Source organism: Dermacentor andersoni, chromosome 4, assembly GCF_023375885.2.
Source record: "Dermacentor andersoni chromosome 4, qqDerAnde1_hic_scaffold, whole genome shotgun sequence".
NCBI lineage: Eukaryota > Metazoa > Arthropoda > Arachnida > Ixodida > Ixodidae > Dermacentor > Dermacentor andersoni.
This window is the reverse complement of record NC_092817.1, coordinates 30,518,593-30,543,558: the sequence shown is the minus strand read 5'-3', so window position 1 is coordinate 30,543,558 and position 24,966 is coordinate 30,518,593. Positions and strand designations below refer to the sequence as shown.

Sequence of the window (24,966 nt, the reverse complement as noted above, 5' to 3'; positions counted from 1 at the left end):
CCTCAAACATTGCCAAGTTCTTAGACTGCAATAATTTCATTCTAGTCAACACGGCTTTCGCGCAGGACTCTCATGTGTACCCAAGTAGCTTTATTTTATACATAATGGTATTATTTCCAGTCTGGACTTACATATACCCGAATCTTAGACTTTGAATAGAATGTTAGACTAAACATTAAGACACCTGTATGCAATTGGATTCGCAGTTTTCTCACCACTCGGCAACATTTTGTTTATGCTAGTATCCACTCATCAAACCGATCCCCCGAAATCTCTGGTGTGCCACAAGGTAAAGCACTTCTACTTTTTCTCATTTATATTAATGACCTCCCAGCTAATATCTCTTCTACCATTTGTCTATTTGCAAATGACTGCGTCGTATATCGTTCCATTAGAAAGCGCGGATATTAATACTCTTCAAAACGACCTCCGCCTCATTCAGTCTTGGCGTAACACATGGTTAATGTCTTTAAATATAAAGAAAACTTCATTAATATCTTTCCACCGCAGGCCACACTACCAGCCAGCACAATATATCATTTCCGGCTCCACAATATTACCCACTGTACCTTATAAATATCTTGGTGTAACATTTTCAAGAAATCTCTCTTGGTCAACCCACATAACAAATATAGATAACTCCACGATTCGCGCTTTGGCCTTAGTTCGTATATGCACTTAATACTCGCTCCCCCATCAGTGAAACTAATAGCTTATCTTACTGCTCACCAAAAGTTAGAATAGGCGTGCGCTGTTTGGGATCCTCATAAATCTAACTTATCTAATATTCTCGAATCAGTCCAAAATCGTGCAGCTCGTTTTATTTACTCTCTGCATGTTTGCCATTGCAGCATTTCCGAGCTTAAGGCTCGTGGTCACCTTACCAACCTTGAATTGCGACGTCACCTATCTAGACTATGCCTTTACCACAAATTTTATAATGCTCCCTTCGAAGTTCCAGCTACCTTGCCAGTTCGCCGCTTGTTCAGCCGCACAAACCACCCCACAGCGGTTTACCCTCCCTCAGCGCAAATTACCACTCATGTATTTACCACTTTTTGTAACGACCGTACGGGACTGGAACCATCTACCTACAACTGCCGTGCACCACTCCAACCCACATCAATTCAAGACGGCACTGGAATCGCATTTTCACTGTAATTAAAACCCATCCGTCATGTAACACCCCAACTGGGGTCTTTGAGGTATTATAAGTGAAGTGAAATGAAATGAAATAAAGGAAGTGGTGAGTTTGCGAGGTCCATGGCCACGCAGTCGTTATTCCCCTCAAGCTAACGCGCTAATTGTATGTTTCCTTTAGAGCGTGAACTCTTACAATTCGCGAGGCGAGTAGGAAGGAACTTGATTTGAAATGTTGGTTAATTTGTGAACACTTAGCGCCGTTGGAATGCCTTTTGTCTCTGATGCTATAAGTGTGCACCTCTCGCGAGAGGCAATTATGGCAACGTGCTATAGGAGGCAACGTGCTAAGGTTTCACCTAGAGAGTCTCCGTCATCCCAGAAGAGTTCTCCTTTTGCAGTACCATCCTTGTCAAGAGCCGCAAACAAGAACAAAGGCTTCTGCCGCCTGGAAAGGGTACAAAAATTAGCGAAACGCCACTCTAGAAGATGAAATCTCTTTTAAGAGGCGTTATGGATGTTAGGTTTGGATGATAAAGGCTGTGTAGTGTGATTAGGGCTGTACTTATAAAATGCGATCACATCAAAAATATGTCATGAGTTGGCATTTCACACGTGCGGAGCTCCCTGAGCGTTCGGTGTAGACGAGACAAGTCTCCGCACGCGACACATGCTCTGATTGCTTCCCTCGCTGACAAATTCCAACGTCGCTGGTCGCCTCCTTTCCGGTCGGCGCAACCACAGGACCGTTTGCGTTGCAGTGCGTGCTGTCGGTGTTTGTGTTTAAACTTCGGCAAGCGTGGCCTCCTCATCCCGTAAGCTGGCACACGGTATTCGCGTGTCGCTCAGTGCCACACCAGCCTCGAAAACACGAAACACTGAGAGCATTCCGTGACACTGCATGCTTGCTTCACAAAAATTCACAGATGAGACTAGCGCATCGCTGTACAGAGTTGCATCGCGTCCGTTAGCGTGCCTTTTTTGATACACATCTTGTGATAAATCGAGCGGCAGTTACGTACACAGTGATAAAGTTCAGTAAGCTTCGTACATACGGGCGCGTTCACGCAACGCTGGTCCCTCTCGGGAAGATGCGCGCTGCAGAACCAGCCGATGAGAAACGTTGTCGCGGTCAAGTGGGTAGTGCGGAAATGCAGTGAAAACAATAGCATGTTTTGGGCAGCAACCCAACCGGCAAATATTATGGGCATTTTCCGGAAATTCTGCCAGTGGTCTGCAAATCTTTCAGGCGGCCGCGTGACAAAACGTCAACTGTAGTAGTTTACACAATTGGCAATTGCACAGCCTTTATCATAAAGCAATTTAATATTTCAAGCCTTTGCAAGACATTGTACATATAATTGCTCGTAGCCGTCGCCGAAACAAAGATAATTTATCTTTATTTTATATATGCTGCTCACCTACTAAGTGACGAGAGAGAGAGAGAGAGAGCACGTGCTCCGCCGAGAGGTAACAACAATGACGCGGCGACGCGACCTCAAGAAGACACTTATATTGCGATATCAATTGGATGGTGGCTGTATGCGGCGGCGTCTTGTCGCGCCCGTAAAGGGGGGTGCGAAGTGCGGCGGCTAAGGTACGCATCTTCTCTTCTACTCCGGCTACGGCGACTGAGCGCGGTCGCGCACTCTCTATCTTGGAGGTAATTGCGATGTGTTCGAAGGCTACAGGCCACTCGATAGAGTTGATGGCTTTGCGTGCTCTATGCCCTCGCGCGCCTAGTTGCATTGAAGTAAGATGCAACACGAAGTGGAATTCACCCGACGCTGCTGCCACTGTTAATCACTACAAGCGTTCTGACAGCGAGTGCATACAGTCATCGAGTGAGATGTGTTCGTGTTTGTCATTGCTCGCGTGAAGACGTGATTGTTAATTGAATTAGCCAACGAGTGTTTAGAGATGTTTATGCAGCCGATAAATTCTTTAACCGTGCTTCGTGTAGCTGCCTGATAATTTGCTATCGCAATTAACGCTTCGCCTTTCGGGTGAAACCGCGACTTTTTTAACATTGGGGGCGCTTCTCAAGGGCCGCAGTATCGCCGCCTAGCCGAGGTTGTGAGGTCGATAAGTTTTCTTCCCGCTAGAGTACACTAGAACTCGGCGTTTTAGCCAAAATTAAGATAAAGCCATTATGTGGGCGTCTGAGATGTTCTTACTGATCCTTTGTAGTCGTGGCGTTCGTCGCCCCTGCGAAGATGTGTCCCCCGCGAACGAGGATGTTCATCGGGTCGCTCAGAGCGGCGGGGAAAGTAAGGTGGGTGCCGCTCTCGACTTTCACGCCGATCCCGGAGAGCAGGTCGTACCAAAGACCGGCGGGCACATAGGCTTTCACTTCGGTTTGGTTCTGCGCAGAAGTGCCAAGAAACTCGGGTAACATGCCGTGCAAACGCGCGACGAAACAGCACACGCACTTGTATCCAAATTTAAAGAAACCCTTTAATGACACTCAAAATTATCTTTTGAGAAAAAAAAAATTCAATGCCCTTCCACTTTGTGAAGAAAGATGACCAGCGAAGCTGTGTATGTGGGCTCCTTAATGGCGAACTGCACCTCCGCCGCGGGCCGGCCCGGTATCGCACTATCTTCAGGATCGGCCCACGTATGGGGAGTGCTTAATGCCTGCTTCACTTCCGGCGTGGGCCGGTCGAGTATTGCTCTATCTTCGGAATTGGCCTACGTAGGGGGAGTTCTTAACGCTTGCGTCACCTCCGCCGCGAGTCGGCCGGGAATCGCATTATCTTCGGGATCGGCTCACGTATGGGGAGTTTTATGTGTGCACACGGACACCATCCTGGAGGAAATAGCGCTTAACAGTTTCGCTGTAAAAAGAAAACTCTACAGACAAGCTTTTATGGGTGGCGTCGTTGCAATCGCGACGACGCTGTAGGCTCTCTAGGAGAGCGGCCACAGCAAGAACGACGCACGACTCAAACTTCCGCTGACGCCGACAAGCGAGAGCACGCTGTATATAGTCAAATAAAGTTGCATTCATTCATTCATTCATTCATTCATTCATTCATTCATTCATTCATTCATTCATTCATTCATTCATTCATTCATTCATTCCGCGACGCCCTCCGGTAGCGCTGCAATTACTTTCTGCGTCTAATCCTGTCTGTCTTGTCTTCCTCGCGATGTATCTATATTCCATCTCACAAGCTTGTTTCAGCACTGTGGAAGCTACACGAATTCTTAGCCAATAGGAAGGCTGAATGCCCCTCGAGATGGAATCATCCGCGCCGCGTTGTCTGCTCAGCGTCTTCTTGGCATCCTGTTACATGTTCCATGGTTGGTGGATTGACGCAAAAGTTTTGTGACGCCGTAACCACAAGTTGAGAGAGTGCCAGTTGAGTGCCATCTGTGCGGTTTAACCGAGTTCAGATTGGTCCACATTGACTGATCAAAGAAAGCACCACTGTTGAGTGCCATCTGTGTGGTTTAACCGAGCTCATATTGGTCCACCTTGACTGATCAAAGAAGGCACCACTGCAGGTTAAATGAGGCGTACAACTCCTGCGGTGGCGGTAGAGTATCCGCCTCGCGTGCAAGAGGACCCTATTTCGAATACCGGTGCCGCGCAATTTTCCACAAAAAAAAAAAAACGTGTGTTGAGAAAATTGCATAAACAGGCCTGGAGTGCGGCCTGATTCCGGTGACCAGAACCGGTAACGCACTCTCTCACCAGAGCAGGATTGGCCACCCTGGTGCAGTACTTGGCCACAACCTCCTATATGAATAGAACAATCAAACCCTGGCCCTCAGTTCCCAGCAGCCGCGAAGCAACTGACTACGGCGGTGGTCAGATCTGTGACGCAGCAGAGGGTGCTAAGAACCCCTTAGCTCCGGACAGGCCGCCATTGTAATCTGAACCTGGCAACGTTTAACATTAGAACGTTATCTAGTAAGGCGAGTCTAGCAATGTTATTGGAGGAATTAGAGGGTAGTAAATGGGATATAATAAGGCTCAGTGAAGTAAGGAGGACAAAAGAAGCATATAGAGTGCTAAAAAGCGGGCACGTACTGTGCTACTGGGGCTTAGCGGAGAGACAAGAACTAGGATTCGGATTCCTGATTTATAAGAATATAGCTGGTAACGTACACTAATTCTATAGCATTGACGAGAGGGTGGCAGGTCTTGTTGTGAAACTTAATAAGAGGTACAAATTGAAGGTAGTACAGGTCTACGCCCCTACATCCAGTCATGATGACCAGGAAGTCGAAAGCTTTTATGAAGATGTGGAATCGGCGATGGGTAAAGTCAAAACAATATATACTATACTGATGGGCGACTTCAATGCCAAGGTAGGCAAGAAGCAGGCTGCAGACAAGTCAGTGGGGGAATATGGCATAGGCTCTAGGAATAGCAGGGGAGAGTTATTAGTAGAATTTGCAGAACAGAATAATATGCGGATAACGAATACCTTCTTCCGCAAGTGGGTTAGCCGATAGTGGACGTGGAGGAGCCCAGATGGCGAGACTAGAAATGAAATAAACTTTATAATCTGCGCTAACCCTGGCATCATACAAGATGTGGACGTGCTCGGCAAGGTGCGCTGCTCTGACCATCGGATGGTAAGAACTCGAATTAGCCTAGACTTAAGGAGGGAACGGAAGAAACTGGTACATAAGAAGCCAATCAATTTGTTAGCGGTAAGAGGGAAACTAGAGGAATTCCGGATCAAGCTACAGAACAGGTATTCGGCTTTAACTCAGGAAGAGGACCTTAGTGTTGAAGCAATGAATGACAATCTTATGGGCATCATTAAGGAGCGTGCAGTAGAAGTCGGTGGTAACTCCGTTAAACAGGATACCCATAAGCTATCGCAGGAGACGAAAGATCTGATCAAGAAACGCCAATGTATGAAAGCCTCTAACCCTACAGCTAGAATAGAACTGGCAGAACTTTCTAAGTTAATCAACAAGCGTATGACAGCTGACATAAGGAACTATAATATGGACAGAATGGAACATGCTCTGAAGGAACGGAGGAAGCCTAAAAGCAGCGAAGAAGAAACTAGGAATAGGCAAGGATCATATGTATGCGTTAAGAGACAAAGCCGGCAATATCGTTACTAATATGGATGAGATAGTTAAAGTGGCTGAGGAGTTCTATAGAGATTTATACAGTACCAGTAGCACCCACGACGATAATGTGAGAGAGAATAGTCTAGAGGAATTCGAAATCCCACAAGTAACGCCGGAAGATGTAAAGAACGCCTTGGGAGCTATGCAAAGGGGGAAGACAGCTGGGGAGGATCAGGTAACAGCAGATTTGTTGAAGGATGGTGGGAACATTGTTCTAGAAAGACTGGCCACCCTATATACACAATGCCTCATGACCTCGAGCGTACCGGAATCTTGGAAGAACGCTAACATAATCCTAATCCATAAGAAAGGGGACGCCAAAGACTTGAAAAATTATAGACCGATCAGTTCTGCAGTCACATTGTGACATGGAGTATAAAGTTGGTTGCATAGAACATCACCAATGAAGCTTGATTATCAATTATAGATCGGTTGATTTTCGTGACACATCTTTGAAGTTTGAAATTCAATAGTTTTCTTCTGTGTAGCTTCTCTATCAAAGGGCTTCTCTGTTCTTTTCTGCGAGTCCCCCCCAGAAGAATAACTCACAATTCGAAGCATAAGCAGTTTCAATTCAGAAGGCATCTAAGATCTCGAAGGTAGAAATCATTGGATCACGTAGGGAGTTAACACTGCATGTCATCTTTTCTCACGTGGAGTACTTCAACACATACACGATCGCAAAAAGTTTCGCATTCGCACTTGCAGCGCAATCCTCGCTGCGTTAGCTTGCGCTTCTTACATTGTGCCGGTAGTTCGGGCACAGATGGCCACACGGTTGCCACCTTCGCTCGTTAAAGTTATGCGAGCACTGCCTTGAAACGCTGTAAAGCATTCCTTCCGTAGGCCCTAACCATGGAGGTTAGCCGAATTCGTTACTTTCCAGCCGCCTTGCGGTTCAGCATGTTTGTTGTGTTACCTACTGTCAATTGGCTCACGTTGTATTTACTCCTTTTCTAGTTTCCGTATATCTTCATCGGCTGTCTTCAGTAGTTGAAAAAGTGGGCGAGTTATTTACTTTACTATGAATTCAATCTCCTTTCTGAATTTTCCAATTTCCTGAATGCTTCGGAATCTCGATATGCTTTGCTATAGCTGCCACTACTCTTGCAACGCCTGACTATTTAGAACGCAGAGCGTCCGACTTGAAAAAAAATAATTTCAGCGTTGTGGCACGTCATCATCAATGCGACTTCTGAAGTTGAAAGCCAGAAAGAAAACGGCTGCTGAAATTATTTACGGCACCGTGCTGCCTCGCGTAGTGCTTTCCCTGGTATTGAAACAGATTAATATGGAACCCGCTGCTTACCTGGTACAATGCCGGACTGAACAGAAAGGCCGATCCCCACATGAACTGTTCGTCGATGTCGTAAGTTTTGGGATCGTCGGGGAATCTGCACGCAACAGAATATTCAAAGCGTGACAACTGCGCTATTTCCTCTAAACTCGGCATAAAGGACTAGTGCTGCAAAGGTAGAATCACATCAAGGCACTGCAACGTACAAAATATGTGTCCCGACAAGGCAAAACAGCAGCAGGTGTGAAATTTTCCCACCGGTACTTTTAATGAACTGTTGGCTATAGATGCAAAGCGATGGTGATCTAGGGAGCGTTTTATAACGCGGTATTAAAATATTTTTACTTTTCTTTATTAAATGATCGTGTAAGCCACCCCAGGGAATAATGCATACAAACAGAGGAAGAAGGCGACAAATGATGTATTGGCATTTGGCTAATAACGAGTCTCTTAGCAGCCATGACAGTTGCGATAGATGATTTTGTACCTTATTCATGAATTCTAATTCAAAATGAAAGCGTTTGATCATTTTTCGCTCACTCAAAGAAGAGGGGCCGGGCGACCGTCTCTCCGTAGACATGGCTTCTGTAGAACAGCGTATACAGGTAAGGAATCAACATGTAACGGATGCGCAAGTTCTTTGATGCAGCTTCGATCACGGTTTTGCCGAGGCTGAAAGGGTCTTGGTCCTGCGAATAAAGAAATTTTGCTGACAGTCGGCAGCATCAAATACGCAAGGTTACAAACATCAGTTTTAAACGGAAGAGCCGAGCCTTTACGCAATATTTTCGTGCAGGCACCCAAATGCACCAATTGCAGTGACAGCGCGAAAAGATGAGCAGCGTGCTTAGTGAACGTCGCTCTTCCAGAGTCGAGCGTTATCTAAAACGAAACGAAGAAATTAGTGCATGCTGTATAAAATGAGCACGTGCGAGAAAACGCTGACGTTCTTGTTAAATCTTGACAGTTTTGTGCCACGCTTTGCGTTTACGCGCACGTAGCCGTTCACCTTTGGCACCGCGGTTTGCAGCATACTGGTTAGGTTTCCGCCCGGCAAGACGCAGGCAGAGACCGCCGCCACGTGACCCACGTGACCAACGAGACTGTAAGTTTGGAAACAAAAATTCACCGTAATTTCTTGCTGTAATAATCAACCTATTTTAGCCAAATTGTCAAAAGTGTAGTTCCTTAAGAGTACTTTATTAATGTAAGCTAATTTAGTGCCTTCCTTGAGTGTGTCTTAAAGTATCGCTGGCTGTTCCCCCCTTCTGTTTACCATCAAGCCGCGGGTGGATCTCCGGCCGTAGAGGCACATACATGCTCAGGTTAGCATAAACTCGAAAACGCCTGCGCATCGAGAATTTCATGAATTGAATCTGGTGTAACCTGGTGTACTTAAGTAATTAGGAGCGCGCCACTGACGCGTCTGCCATAGCTGAGGTGCTGCTTTGGTAGACGCATTTAATCTAATTTATTATTACGCGCCATCAGATAGTGTTGGAACCCATAGTGGCCCTAAAAAATATAAATTATTGGGTTTTACGTGACATAACCACTTCCTGATTATGAGGCATGCCGTAGTGGAGGACTCCAGAAATTTTGACTACCTGGGGTTCTTTAACGTGCACCTAAATCTAAGTACACGGGTGTTTTCGCATTTCGGCTCCATTGAAATGCGGCCGCCATGGCCGTGATTCGATCCCGCGACCTCGTGCTCTGCAGCCCAACTGTAGTAGCCCTATGGGCTAAGACACATAACCGTTGTTTTCTTTTCTCGCTAAGAGCCTTCTGAGAATTCAGATGCAGTACAAACGCGTGACAACTTATTTCCTTGAATTCATTCAAGCTTCAAAAGCTGCAAGGAAGGGAGTGGGTGACAAATACACAATATAAAAAGAAAACAATGCAGCTGATAATAATACAAATGATGTTCAACTGCAGCCTTAATCCAATACCATCGGTTGTTCCGGTGATAATAGGTATGCAGGTGGTTACATTTGTTAGCCGTATTGTAAACGAAAAGGTCATCGAACAAGCTTTTTGACAGGATTGTGTGAGTATTTTGTGCGCATTATTGCAAATTTGATCAAATTTATGTAAAAAAATATATTTTTACGATGCTGTTTACTCTGTAACAAAATAGGTGAGAGGCCCAAAACTTTTGTAATGGATGATACGCTAGAAGCACGTGCATATATTATGAAGAAATGAAACCTGCACTGCTATTATCGATGGATAACACAGTCCTTTTATAGAGAAATTGAAGTGAAGAAGGTGCATCTTAAACCTTCCTACATTGTAAATGTGAAAACTTACGATTCCATCATCCGTGTTGTGATTCCTGGAAAATGGATAAAAGGCTCCCAGGGCGTGCCAGCGGGCGCACAGCTCGACAGTCGTGTTCATGCCGAAGCCGCATATGTCTGCCCCAATTAATGGCATTCCGTACATGCCGAAGCTCAGAATATCTGCAAGCCGAATTCGCGCTTTTAGGAAATATTTTTTTTACAAGAAGGCAGCTAGTGTCTGTGAGAAGAACACACTCGTCGGTTACGGCATTGGTATATCTATAACGAAGACCGTGATATTTTAATGCTTGCTTAAGAGCTAGATTAGATTGAATGTACTAACACCATCTAGCCACTTTACGAAGTTGAAATTATAAAGTGATTTTAGTGTATATCATTTTGCTTAAGGTGCCGACATTTGCAAATAGGCACACTTCCACACCCTCACACTCTCACGGCATAAAATTCTGCACAGTGTTCTACTTTTTGGCCATCAGTACACGCGCAATCGGAAGAGTCTGGTTACTATGACGAGCTGCATAGCCATTGTATGTTTGATTGGTACTAAAAGTCTTACTTTTCCTGGTCTTACTACAGCACTCGCGTTGAGCAAAATTTTCGTATCTGTATTTACTAACCTAATCAATACTAACCCAACATGGCCAGTGCATTCAGCAGTTTTGTTGTTTGTTGTTCAATAGCTGTTTTTTTGTCTCTGTGTGCTTTGTGTTGATAACGTACTGATTACTTGTATAGGAAAACTCGAAAACATACGCCCATCTTATCGATCTTGCAGTTTTTTGTATAACCCCCTTCACATAATGTTGCAATAGGAACCTGTGATGTACGGGAATAATAAAATAAATAAATAAATAAATAAATAAATAAATAAATAAATAAATAAATACTACTCGGTCTGTCTCGGGAGGCAGCCATTCGCACCTCTGTGTAACTGAAAATACCGTTTTTAGGCCATCTGTATTTGTCTTTGTTTCTTGAACATAACACACTTTGAAATGGCAGCTCGGATTGAACCCGATGATCGCGTGATCCTGTTATTTAACTTCTTTTATCTTTGAAAACGTTGTACAAACGATAACGCGCATATTTTATTGGCACGTTTAATACTGATTAATACGCGCCGCTGGGCAAGTTGGTTCGCTGTTCGAATTGAAGAATACCCTTTTGATTGGGCCTTCTATGTGTTCAGTATCCTGTGACCAAACTACACCATTCCAGAGCCATATCGCCACTGCCACATGCCACGCAAGATTATTAGAGTATTGCTTAAGAAGAGGTCTTTTGCCTGTGCAAGTCCTCACGTTGTTCGTGGCTGTCATGCCATTCCGCGACCAAGTCAAGCTAATCTGCAAGATCTTCAAGTCTTCTTCTTTGGCAGCATGTGCGATTTTTTTTTATACTGGTGTCGTGTGTTTTGTTACACTGGATGGCTGAGGCAGTGCTGGAAGCTTTTAGTCGGCTGCTTGCGCGCGGACCACAGGTAGCATCTGTACTGTCCTTGTCTGTATTGTCTTATATAGCGTTAATCATAATTTAAAACGTTCAATGCTCACAGGCAATGCTGAGTTTCATATCCTCCCACGAAGAGCTGATGTCTCCAGACCAGTGGCCCGACCACACAGATTGTCCTGGTGATGTCGCCCGGGAAATGATGAAGGGTCGTTTCTGGCGGATCTGAACGAGGGCTCTAAGCATGACAAAAATAGCAGATTACAGCCTGTCATTCGCATAGTCACTTTAGCTATAGCCATCCCATAGCCATTCGCATAGCCAGCCGGAATCCCTTTTTGGTAAGTGTTATGCGTCGTGTAGTCGGAGATTTAGTGCATTGCTTAATAATGCAATGCTTAAATAAACTTACACAGAACCCTAAACTGATATCACAAAATGTGGCCATCCTTGTTAATTTGCGGACTAACTATCCATATGCATACCAGCAAGTTTCGGTGCAACATATTGTCAAAGGTTCGCGTTTCATGTAATTGCATACTGCAGTCATTTTGCATTTACTCTGTATCAACATACTTGTACGTCGCTCTGGCCTCCAGCTGGGAGTAGATATTGTGGACATTGTAGTGAGACGAGATGTAGTGACGGTCGCTCATGCAAAGGGTCTTTATGCACAGCTTCTCTCCGCCTGGAATGTACGGTGGTTGATCTTCTTTCTGGTTCGGAGGGCAGCCGTCCTTGTGGCCGTCGTAGAAATTGGATGGCTCATTCATGTCCTGCATGATAAGAAAGGGACTGTCGCTTTTTTCGCGCCTTGATATCGGCCTTGTAGTTCACTGCCCTAGCAGGTTCATTCGTTCTGACACATGCAAGAGCGTTATGTGTTGTGTACAACGGACCGCACAGACAAGCCTTCTACAAACACCTATTCTTCCCTTTCGCTCCACAGGGGTCTTGTTTATTTATTCAACTACCTTTAATAAGGTTTCTCTCTCTTTATCTCCACTTTGCTACACAAGTGAGGGCACCAGAACAGAAGAACGGCAAAGTTTCGGCCATCTTCAGTGGCACAAATATGTAATGTGATCATTTGATGTTTCAGCGTGTTGAAGTTTCAGCGCATTTTCTGTACAAATAATCCCAAATGATTACGTCGGGGCAGTTGAAGTTTGGAGGTCTGTCTGTGTGTTTCCGTACAGCGCACTACCGTGAACATTTACGTCCATGTGTAAGTGTAAAGATTTCTAGCTGATGAAGCCAGTGAATTCATAGAAGGGCTCAGAAAAGTAATCTCCACCCTTTTCCCCGTATGGTTGAGTGACTGTCGATACAAGAGTACATGGCGAAAACTGTATTCTGGCCGTGAACTGAATCATATGTCATACATAACTTAATTTAGCACTCCTCGTTGCACAAAATGTCGCATAACACAACCCCAGGCATTGAATTTACCTGTATGACTCGGGACAAAACGAGAACGACACAAAACGAGCGCTCATTCTAGGTGGTAGTCAATCCTTTAGTGTTCAAGAAACGTCGAGATTTTGTGCGTGCTGGTCCAGAGCAATTTAAACAACAGTATGCTTCCAGAACGATTTCTGCAAGTGAACGGTTTTCTGCAATTGTGTGCGTACTGACTTCCTCTCTTCACCTTATCTTCCTTTCCTTCTTTTCTCATCCATAATTTTATGGAAACTGATCGGGTGCGATCTTTGCTGATCAACTTCCCTGCCTTTTCCTTTTCACTCATTATCTTCCATGCACGATATTCGCGCGTATCAGCTACTTACGACATTGTGCACTATCATGCTGCAGAAACGCACCAGCGCATTTGGGGCCTTGCACATAGCAGGCATTCGAGTCCAGGAGCCCAAGATCTTCTCCTCTGTGAAGGGCTTTCGTCCAAGTGCCCCAATGCAGCTCGAAGGGCACTCCTCAGGAAATTCATTGTTGTCATTAAATTAGTGACGTTTCCTTAGTGCCATCACGCAGGTGATTATGAAATTAAAATATGCAGTGCTATGCGACAAGAAACTAATATAGATTTCACTGAAAACAGAACAGTGAACTGCAGAATCGGATCATACTAGGGCAAGAGTTACACTCAGGCACGATATTCCGAGCACCGGAAGAAATATACTTTACCTAATCTTTCAACTGAGAGAGAAAGTGAATGGAATACTCACAATCCAGGCGCCATCGAAAGGAACCTCATCGTGAAACCTGGCGAACTGCTTCATCCAGTAGGCCGTCGCATTGGGGTGGCTGAAGTCAGGGAACACGCTGCTCTTGTCATTCCAAACCTGTCGAGTACAGAATGCAGGGTGATGCTAGAGTAGCTGCCGTTAGATGAAAGCCTCACATTACTGACTGCGCATTTAGCAGCCCAGCACACTTACACCCTTGCACTTGTTGAACACAACCTTTCCAAGCCATCTCGCTTATTTTAAGTAAAACTTGAAGGCGCATAACATAATATTGAAGAAAAAGTCCAATGTCATCATAACCGCCTCAATTTACGCTGTAAAGCTGGGTCAGTGGTCAGCATCAGGATTAAGATTAGGCTTTACGACTAGCTGTTCATTGCAATGCCGTTGGCGAACTTCACGCCTGCACCAGGGTCACGGTAGAATCTAAGTTCACAACGCCTTCCATTGCTTCACTTGGCAGAGCAAGATTCAAGGATTTGTGTAACCTAAATATATATGTCCATTGGACACTTCTACTGCTTGGCATTGGTCGGAAACAATGTGCCTGTAGCAAATGCGTGCAATAATTATTGTAATAAAACCCAGAGATTAAGCTATGTATTCGCGCGTTGAGCTGTAAGCTAGGGCCGAATCTTATACGAAGCACTAAGGTTTTTCTTTGAGCAAGTTGCTATAGAAGAAAGAAAACTATAAAGTGCATGCAAATCTAGTTTCTTTTTATTTTCGCAAATTTTTTCAAGGAAGGTGTGGCAGCTACATACTTTGACTGCATTGCAGGGATTTATTTACCTTCGTCTTGCTGTGAACGTGCGAAAACGCTTCTGATGTTTTTGGTCATAATAATTATACCAATTATGATTGTATTTACTACTATTAGTACTCTGAAGAGCTACTCAATATCCGAGCAATGACTAATTAAATACGGAACTATGAGTAAAGATGGCAAACATATTTACATTGCAATTCTTGAAGCCTTATATTATATATCACAACGTTGCACCCAATAGCAATTCAATGCGAAGCAACTTAGTAGGTGGGTGCGAATATTCGAAACTTTTGAATAACAAATTCTCGCCGCTGTCCGAAGGAACCTTGACTGTGGGTGTCTTGTAGCATGCCTTCGCTAAAAAATTAAGCTAAGTGGGTTTCACTCGGTGAATAATTGCCTCGATAATTGAGAAATAATTATGGCCCCGATGAACATATGCCATAAGAAGCTTGATCAGAACATTCTTACTAAATAGCTTTGTCTTTGTTAATGAAATAATGGCGAATTGTCCTTGCCTTCTTAATTGTCACTGCTTGGTTGTGACACGTTCTCTTGCAACCTTCTTAAGAAGCTTAGGTTCAACGCGCTGAACAATATACGAAATTATTTTGGCTCATAGGAGCGCTTTTTCATATATGCAGACCTCCGAGTTATATCCGGAGTTCTTTCTTTTTTTCAGTCTTAGAGGAGTGCGTCAAGCTGGCTAAACGCTCTAGTGGGGCGCCGTACTGATACCTTTCCGTAAACAATGCCTCCCGTGATATTTTTGACGAAAATATCCATGACAAGCCCGTCATCGTAAGGAGGGTAGCTGCCGGGTGCTTCAGAACCGCTCACTGCGGGATCCTGTGGGAAGATAGACATGTTTTTGATGCATTAGTGCCTGAAACCATGCATCTTCAAACAATATGCTTTCAGATGGGCAAGCATTCAAGGTGCTCGTTAAACCACTTACCACGATCATGACGTAGTGGCGGCCAGAAGCGTGGAGCTCACTGACGAATTCCGGAAGACCGCGGAACCTGTCCTTGTCGTAAGTGAAGTCATTCCGGCTTATCATGTAGTCAATGTCGCTCCATTGTGTGTCCTTGACGTCGCAAAAGAGAAGAGAATAGCATATTTCTGAGGTATTTACGTGACAATGTAACGAATGTTCTTTTACATGAATGCATTTAAAAAGAATACCTCTAATTCATTTAAAAAGAATACTTGTATGGTGACTCGACATGCCAGTGGAGGCATAAATTTCACGGGATGAGCTCTGTAACGTTTTCCAATTTCCAAATCATGATGAACTTTAATATACTTATCTCAGAGAGCTGTATGATGTTCTAAGCTGTAAAACAAAATTATATAAACTGACGCTAGCACCAATATTGCAGTGATGCTTGCTCATGAATGTACAAGTACACTACATCAGATTTGTTAAACACACACCTGCAAACACGGGGAGGAAAGAATATATACAACTGTCATTCTCCGTTCCTGCCTTTCCTTTTGGTCAGAAACACGTCTAGGAATGCATAGCCTTACAAATTAAATCTTTTCCTGTGCGTTCTTTTAGCGGTACTTATGCGTCCGGCCTTCGAGTCAGTACTTCCCGGGAAGGTTATATCAAAATTATGTCACACACATCGCACATCAACCAGCGCCTATGCAAAGCAGCTCAGAAGAGGAGAAACCGGAGCATCTACGATAAATGTTTTAGTCCCTTTCTATGTTGTCGTAGTGCTAGCGAAAGAATGGCACGGCAATGAAATAAACAGAAATAATAACCTCACAGGGCGAACGCTGGTGATGCTGCGCTCCACCATTACATAATGTTCCACCAATTACCTCAGCAGTCAAGATATACTCCCTCCACCCACTCGAAGGAAAAGACACCATTAGTGTAAATACCAGTGGAACTCCGGCCTTGATGTTCATCTCCATGATGTACCTAGTCCGGTTGAGCGTGTTGTAGCCGAAGCGGCACAAGTGGAAGCCCAGACCCCAGTAGGGAGGCATTGCGGGCATGCCCACGACGTGCTGCAATTGGCTGACCACGTTGGCCGCCGTCGGGCCAGCGAACACGAACAAGTCCAGCACGCCGCCCAGTGCTCGGAACGTGACCGCAGGCGTGGGCTGCAGCACCACCTCTGAAGCAAGAGCGGTGGCTCGAAATGTGTCATGGTCATCGTCATTGCTATTATCCGTGTAACGTTGCTTTTTTGTTGTCGATAACAATTATTCAATGACATTGTCAGGAGTATCTTCAGAGCTGTATGCGCCTGCACATAAACAATGCGCCGCAGTAGTCTATATCGGCCTAGGCGTATGGCTTACGAAATGTTGTGGATCCTCGACCGCCGTTTGCTTACGCTCAGTACTTAATTGTCGATTTTGATCGAGCGCTATTTTTAATCAGACAGTTACCGTAGTCTTCATTATTCTAGTATTCATTCTCAGACTGAGAAAACCCTGGCCGTTCATCAAGTCGCTGCCTAGAAAATAATATATATATATATATATATATATATATATATATATATATATATATATATATATATATATATATATATATATATATATATATATTGGGTTCTGGGGTTTTACGTGCCAAAACAACGATATGATTATGAGGCGTGCCGTAGTTCTAGACTACGGATAATTTTTGACCCCCGGGGGTTGTCTAAGGATATCAAAGGCAGTGGCCGACGAACGTTACGTAATTATAAGAAATTTCTGCGCCGTTCGGTATACTTGCATTAAATATGCACTTAAAAATCTTACTGCAAGAGCCTGTAAATCTTATATTTTCTGTTGGGCCACCACTTGGGACAGTTCATTCACAAGAGGAAGAGATTGAATAGAGGAAACCCACCCAAAGCATTGCTGTTGTGCAGGAACACTCCGTATCCCTGCCGGTCGTTGTCTACTCCGAGCAAGATAGGGTGCGTGCCGTAGATGTTGTTGCCACGCTAGAAGGTACAAGAAGTTTTCATCATCAATATGAGAATGCATCTGCACTTGCACGCGGAAAGACTTGCTGGGGGCCCATTTATACGCGTACTCATATTCGTCAGTAATATTAAAAAACACGTAGCTGAAAAAAAAAAATAACCTAAATGAAAATAAAGAAACAAACGAGCGAACTCAGGGTCGGGCTTTCATGTGTGGAGGTCCAGGCGCAAGCTTTGCACCACGTATGTCGCATGCGCAGAGTGGATCCTTGGATTTACTATTGCGTTTTTGACGTTGCGAGTAAATTCATCATTCTCATAACGCGCACGTTGCACACACTTTTGTGAGCAAGCGTACGCTTGTGTAAGTCCAACTCTCGGGCAACGTAGTTTCATAAACAAGGTAAATGCAGTCTGCCGCCGCTATGAGCGAGGAAATTATTTTAGGTAGCACTGATACCACTACCTTCTTTTAGCCACTGTTAAGTGAGGTTAATCGCGAGCGTATATAAATGCATGACACGCGTGGAAATTTCACCTTTACTGCGACGAGAAAAACATATCGTCGTTTTATGTGTTCTATATTTCGAAAGAGAAAGATTTGTTCGAAATAGCATCAATTACCAGCATTTCTTACCAGTAAATCACCGGAGTTAGATGCCTTTGTAAAGACTTAACACTCATCGCTGTCGCCGCCTTTCAAGTACTTATGCCATATGAGAGTACACTTCTGATTCATAGCGTTGCAGAGATTAAATACAAAACAAAGCTAAATAAAATATTTTTATATATAACCCTCTCGTCAGTTTTTCATTTCATACAATGTTGCACGCTTAATTTTTATAGTAGCCTAGCCAAAGTGCGCCTTGTAAACATGGTTGAGAAATCGCGTCCACATACAGGGCAGCGCTAGCATCTCAAGCCGAAGGGTCACGTGCTCCCCTAAACCATGGCACAGCGTGCACAGAGTCTGAGAGCATAATCTCTAACAGAAAACGTTCGCACACAGAGCGTATGGACTAATGTCACTAATGTGGGATAACAATAACGCCTAGACACGGCGGCCAAAACCCCACTTCACATCGCTTCACTGATATCGTTGATTTATGGTTTTGAAGCATCCGCTTGCGAATCAGTGAGACGGACACGAAACGTGGATTGCTCTGGAACACTACTCGACCGAACATTTACAACGCCGATAGGCAATATTTCTTTTTCTTTGGATGAGTACTGCTGACGTGAATGCAGACCGTAGGAGGTCGGTCGCGGTTGAAGGAGAAACGTCTCGTCCAGCTGACGTTTCGGCGAAGGGTCGTCCATTGCCCACCGAGGCCGTAAACGTAGTCCGATGGCAAAAGTGTGGAAAGCTGAAGGAACTGGTCAGTGAACACGAGGCGTGACAGGTTCGTGTGGAAACTGGAAAAGAAGGGAAGCGGGTGAAGACAGTTCTTGATTTGTGTATGGGGGCGCCGTACGCAAGGCCCACACAATAAACACGCAGATACACGTCCGTGGTTATATATATATATATATATATATATATATATATATATATATATATATATATATATATATATACACGCTTCCTTCTGCGCACGCTGCGTCGTCTAGCAACATCGCCTGTAAGTCCGCGCTTTACGCGTACATGGATATACGAGGGTTAATAAATGAAGACTGAGTCTGGTGCTCTGAAATTTTGATTTCTGAAAATTATTTATCGGCACTTTTATCACTTTCTGTGTGCTCCCCAGTAAGTGAATGCATTCGTCCAACCAAGCCTAGAAAACATAGGAGAACCACCTTTCGACGCCTACTTAAAAATGGCCTCCAATCTCTTAACTTATTCCATGAATTGTTCCATGTCAAAGCGATGTCTTTTTAAGCCGATAGCGTTAAGGGCCCAGTGTCGCAAAATCCGGCGTCGGTGCCTGCGTCGGTGGCGGCGACGTTGTCCTGATGAGAAAAAATATGCTGTCCCGTGATCGAGAGTAGATGTAAGCATAATATGGCTATCGGCAAAGCAGGCTGGTTGGACATGATACTAGCCATAGAATTGAAATGGGTGTAGTGCATGAGCGGCTACCGGCAAAGCAGACTGGTTGGACATGATACTATCCACAGCACGCCTAGGGACAAGCGCATACAACGCGCGCCAAGGAACTCCTCCGTAGTGCCTAGGCAGAGTCGTATTTTTAAGGAGCAAAACTCCGCACATTTCCTCTCTCGCACCCGCTCTTACTCGCGCATGCGCGCAAACGTCCGTCGTCTCCGCAAGTGCCGCGCCCCGCTGTACCTACAAGCAGTTGGAAATGCGCTTCCGGGAAGCGTGAGAAGCAGTCAGATGGTGATAGTGACAACTTTATTTACAGAAAATTAATTTCTGTGCCTGTGCCTCAGGGTGGCTCCACTCTGGAAGCGAGCAGGCAGCGATGGCTAGCTGCTTCTCCAGTTCAGGGGCTCTGACGAGCTCTTGCCAGGTGTTTTGGGGGAGTTGGCAGGAGCGATATAGGAGGGGGGGGATGTTGCTCGCATCCCCACATGATGTGATCATGGGTAGCCAATTCACCTGAACTAGAATTTTGGCTGTTTGGACCAAGGTCACAGTTGGTAAAAATAGCCACTCTATGTCAACTATTGAAGGAGTCGGTTCGTATACGGTGAAGGGATCGTGGCCTTGTCCCTCGTGAGATTTTCATGCGGCGGTGGATAGACAGACACGCCTGGAGTCTTTATATATGGATTCGTCAAGTCCCTGTAGGAGGTCACCGCCTCACCAGGGGAAAACTGAGTCCGCGGGACCTCGCATCCTGGTTTGTTAAACCTCGGGCACGCGGTGCGCCTCCTCGTTCCCAGGATACCCCAACTGGGCATGCACCCATACTAGGTTTATAAGTCTGTAGTTTTGATAATGATTTCTTAAGATTAGAGTTGCCTTTAAGTTTGTACTTCCTTTAGCGATACTAGCTCTTTTAGAATCACTAAGGATTATGCGAGTATAGTTGTTCGTGATGGCCAGAGCTATCGCAGTCTCCTCGATCTCCAGTGCGGATGGTGCTTTAATGGTGGCGGCGTTTATGATTCGCCCTTCCCCAGCCACTACTGCGCCCAAGACGTAACACCTTCCGTTTTGCTTGGCCGCACCCACATACGCGAAGAAACTGACGTTCTTGTATTTTTCGTGAAAGCGCATTGGCCGTAACATACCGCCTTCCATCATGTTTGCCCGAAAGCTTGTTTTTGGGAGTGGTTTGGCGACCAGTTGTCGTCTGAACATTTGCGGTAGCGCAATTCGACCCTAAGAGTTCATAGTGGGACTTAGATTTAATATGTGTAGAATATTTATACCCATTCCGATATTTGGTAGTCGAGGTAACTGTGCGGTCTTGTGAGCGTCTAAGAGTGTTACGTACACCTACACTCGCGGACAACTTTCTGTGGCAGTGAAAGGAAAACTGCGGGGGTGGGGCTTCTGCGTATGTGTTACCGCGCGAAGTAGTCCGCCAGCGTTTGACAGTGCTTTTGGTTGCTGGGAACAGACGCTGAATTGGCGCAGCTTCCACGTGCGATGGTTTCGAGTTTGTCCAGACGCGGAAGGGAAAAGCAGCAAAATAAGTACACTTTTACATTCAGTGGTGGGTTTTCTTCCGTTTAACTGCTGCTAATACGGCGTTCCTGTTTTCTCTTGCCGAGCTTAAACTAACGTGGATGACAACACGGCACTCTTTTCAGAAGCGCTCTCTCTTGTGCGCGCTTTGCCTTCGTAGATTTCCCTTCATTGCCACAGAAAGTTGTCCGCGAGTATAGTTCTAGTAGTTCCTTTGAGTTGGCGTATCTCGCAAGTCCTAGTGCCATCTTATATGCTTGGCGAACCATGCCATTTCTTTTCTATTTGTCGGCGAGTCGGAGATTTAGTACGGGATGAATATACTACGAGGCTGATCAAAAAATCTTTGGTCAACCGACATAGATCTGCCTCCTTCATGCCGTTACGTCGCATGGCCTACTCGCCTGCGTAGGCCACGTATTTGTCGGGCTATGGCTTGTATTTTCATCATGGCCTCTGAATTATGTGAATTATCTTGTATTAGCATTCACCGTATCCCAACAGCTAGTACAGGTGGGACTAGTCGGCTTTCCAAATGGACACTAATGGGAGAATCAAGCTTGATCCTCCACGGTCCTGGGTTTGTTCGATTTGTTTCTGATGTTCAAGAGTTCAGATTTATTAGGGGAGCATATTAGGTCGTTTTGTTTAACAAAACCCTGTACCGTGTCTGTTGCTTCCTGTAGTGCGTTTGTGATTTCGCCATCTCAGCCAATTTGAATGGTATCGCGTTCCACTCTTAAAGGCGAAACGTAAGCCTCCTCAACATTTTTGTTTGTTTGTTTGTTTACCGTGAGGTACATGAAGAAGTGGGAGTGGTGCATCAGGACAGTAGAATTGGTAAGGAAACTCTTGCGATACTTCGGGAAAACGGGAAAAAAAGGACGTTGCTTTGACCTGGAACTAGGCATGGAACCAGGAGCAGTTAAAACTTCGGAGGTGATTTTCTAGAAGGTGGCAAAAAACGGCTTGACTGATGCTACCTAGACTTCGTGGAAACGATGAGACGCTTGTATTTCGCTTAGTGGGAATCCTATAGAGAAGGATAAATGCGCCGATGAATAATTTTCGGAAATAAACCTTTTCAGAACATCTATTAGTCTTTATTGAACGACCCTTATACATTGAAACAAGCTTATTTCAAAGGATATATTTTTATCATTGAAGAGGCAAAACATGTGGCACATAACCAGTGACCCAAGCTGACGTGAAATAGCGGCATTAAATAGCGGCCACATAGTCAGTGTCACATACCCTGTGGGTTGGTTCTACTGCTGGTTATGAGAGAAAAAAAAAACGCTCTGTTTGAAGACTTTGGTCGGGGTTAACATTTTCGTCGCTAAGAACTATGTGTCATTGGTCAGCCGCGCTAGCTTATTGTTTGCCTTGCTATATCACGAATGTCCGGTGCCTGTTTTTACAAACCGCTCTAGTCAAGTTTAGAAAAAAGGGGAGGCCCCACCCAGATGACCGAAGCGCCACAGCCGGTTGCATCCGCGACCAATATAGTCCCGCTCAAAAAACCGAGCTTCTAAAACGCTTACTCCTCGGTATAAATAAATATTTTTGAACTCTGACAACTGGTTTAGTAGAGCTCTCTTGACTGGAGTCCTACAACACATGGCATATTTCGAGAGAAAAATAACCCCGTGCCTTTTATAATGCTGCGCGTCGTCTGCACTTTAGATTCATTGTCAGGGACAAAAGTAGAAAGCGCAGCTCTGCATGGCTGTTGCGCTGGTTTATATGTACACGGTACATTTACTACTCGTTTTCCGAGCTAAAATTAAATCAGTTGCTGTTTAAGAAGTAATTAAAAAAAGGCAATGCATTTATCGAAACCATTACAAACCTGGGGCGAGAGGACGATCGAAGCAGGAAAAATACAAGCATGCTTAATTCATCGTTTTAAATAAATACTCTTGGTTTTAATTAGCATAATATTTATATTTTTTTGGTTTTGTGTTATCACAAACTTATCTTCAAGAATATGATAGGTTATCCCTTTTTCGTTCCTTCTCACTATTTTTTTTTTTTTTTGTACAACGACATAGTGCATGAACACACCCGCCACTAACAGTAGGCACAAGACTTTGGCGAACTTTTCTTCGTACCTTCACATTGGAACAAAACGAAACACCATGCAACAAACACGCAGCATGTTTGTTTTTAACAGTGTGTCGCCGCGGGATCCTGTTTTCAGACGAAGCGTAGCGCACCGTCAGCGATGCTCGCTGCAATCTTTTGTCGCCGTATCGCGGCTCAGAAAAAACGCACGCGGCACGAATTGTGCATCGTAAGCTTGCAATAATATTTCCGGCATGATAGACCACCACAAACAGTTTGGCAATCCACTCTCACGAGGGGCAGACGTACACGACTGACGCGATTCGGCCCAGTTCGAAGCGCGGGCTGCCATCTCCATCGGAGGGGTCACCGGCCGTCCGGCTCATGACGTCAGTCTAGAGTGCGCGCCCATTGGTGGAAGCTCGTGTGCATCCGCCTTGGAGGAGTAAACGCTCCTTTTTTCCCCCTAATTTGTATCCGACTATAGAATACTTTTGAGTGCGTACTCTGCTGGTCTGTCCGCATGTCGTATACATCGACCATGGTCTGTGCAAGGGCTAGACACTGCATGTCAGTGGGCACACATTTCTTAACGACAACGCTACTGAATCAACCACCCGTGCTTCGAACCCTTCTGTGTATTATTGACGCAGATATCAACTTACATAGTCGTTGAATGACGATCGAGGCGGTAGACTCTTAGTTGGCCATCTTTCGAGATGCTCACGTTGTAAAGCCGGCTACCAGTGTATTTCCGTTCTGGAATCTGTGGTACAGGTGGCCTGAACCGTGTCTGAGTAGCATCCAGAATCTGGAAAACACGCAACAATGTGTAGTTAGCCTAATTGCCGTTTTATTTCTTACAACCGATGCACGTAAGCCATGAAGCTCACTTTCTGCGTCACCATCGACATGTGGCCACATGTAGATGAATTAAATTCTTGAGTTTTACGTGCTAAAACTACGATCTGATTATGAGTCACGCCGTAATTGGGGACTCCGGATTAATTTGGGCCACTTGCGGTACCTTAACGTGCACGTAAACCTGAATACGCGGGCGTTTTTTGCATTTCGCCCCCGTCGAAATGCATTCGCCGTGGCCGGGATCGAACCCTCGACCTCGCGCTCAGCAGCGACACGCCATAGCCCCTATGCTACCGCAGCAGCTCACATGCAGTTACGAGAAAGGATTCTTAGCAAAACGAGATGCCTTCTTTCAAAACCTAATTTTTATTGCCCTGCTAGCAAATATAGTAATGGCTTCATATCTGTTTCAAATTTCATGTTGAACTTGCCATACAAAAAACAAGTTAGAGACGCGTGTTTAATGCTTCGAGCTTTTAATGCTGGAATTGTCGTGGTTGGGAATAATTTTTGAGAGCATGAATACTGTGACGCAGACTAAGAAAACACTCTTGCTGGCCACATTGCTTATTTAAGTATTTACTTAGTGGATGATTAACTGGGCAAGCGACTTCAAACATGACTTAAGAAATCTGCGAAAACGCGGAAAACAAGTTATACATAAAACAGCAAATCGCAAAACGCAACCATCCCCTGCATTGTATGTGAAAATACAGCACGTAACGGGTAGTTATAATACAGCGTCTTCAAAATTTCAATTTCAATAATTTCACTTTATTTACAGTGTGAGCTGCAGGAGCTTGCTCTACTTTGAGGATGGATGTTTCTCGGGCACATTAATTATGTTCGCGAGCTGCAATGATAACATATGTACAAATTATAAAAATTTTGTAGTCGAAGATTGCTCAGGCGGCACCTGTCTGGCAGAAATCACAAGACTATAGCCCTAGTCACCCTTATCCGAAACGAAGTATTTGTTCGTCTTACTTAGATTTTCTCTGATAACTTATCGAAGGATATGCGGGAAAATAATGCGTAAAACGCCAATCTGTCCGGGTCGCATTTTGTCGACACTTATTTCTAAAGTAATACAGGCCTGCCGGAGAGAGGGCGAGAAGGAAAGGAAAGGCTGAAAAGGTTAACCAGGCGCGCGGTAGGGCAAACCCTACACAGGGGGAAAGGGATAGAGGAGCGATGGAAGTGAAAGAA

At 44.8% G+C, this 24,966-nt stretch overlaps 1 protein-coding gene across 2 annotated transcripts in view; it reads right to left on the bottom strand.

The window, feature by feature from the left end:
- The window catches only part of LOC126536849 (lysosomal alpha-glucosidase-like), an 81,776-nt gene that overhangs the window by 4,279 nt on the left and 52,531 nt on the right, over window positions 1–24,966 (bottom strand). Inside the window, exons 5-18 of one of the 2 annotated variants that reach the window (XM_055073564.2) lie at window positions 23,559–23,704; window positions 18,473–18,638; window positions 17,144–17,240; window positions 16,180–16,418; window positions 15,236–15,367; window positions 15,016–15,126; window positions 13,488–13,604; window positions 11,878–12,077; window positions 11,406–11,539; window positions 9,860–10,011; window positions 8,084–8,232; window positions 7,556–7,640; window positions 3,318–3,505; window positions 1,500–1,588 (exon numbers count right to left, since the gene is read on the bottom strand). In XM_055073564.2, the coding sequence (XP_054929539.1) occupies window positions 1,500–1,588; window positions 3,318–3,505; window positions 7,556–7,640; window positions 8,084–8,232; window positions 9,860–10,011; window positions 11,406–11,539; window positions 11,878–12,077; window positions 13,488–13,604; window positions 15,016–15,126; window positions 15,236–15,367; window positions 16,180–16,418; window positions 17,144–17,240; window positions 18,473–18,638; window positions 23,559–23,704 (2,005 nt within the window). The remainder of the gene's footprint in view (window positions 1–1,499; window positions 1,589–3,317; window positions 3,506–7,555; window positions 7,641–8,083; window positions 8,233–9,859; window positions 10,012–11,405; window positions 11,540–11,877; window positions 12,078–13,487; window positions 13,605–15,015; window positions 15,127–15,235; window positions 15,368–16,179; window positions 16,419–17,143; window positions 17,241–18,472; window positions 18,639–23,558; window positions 23,705–24,966) is intronic. The other variant, XM_072287775.1, reaches the window with a different exon arrangement.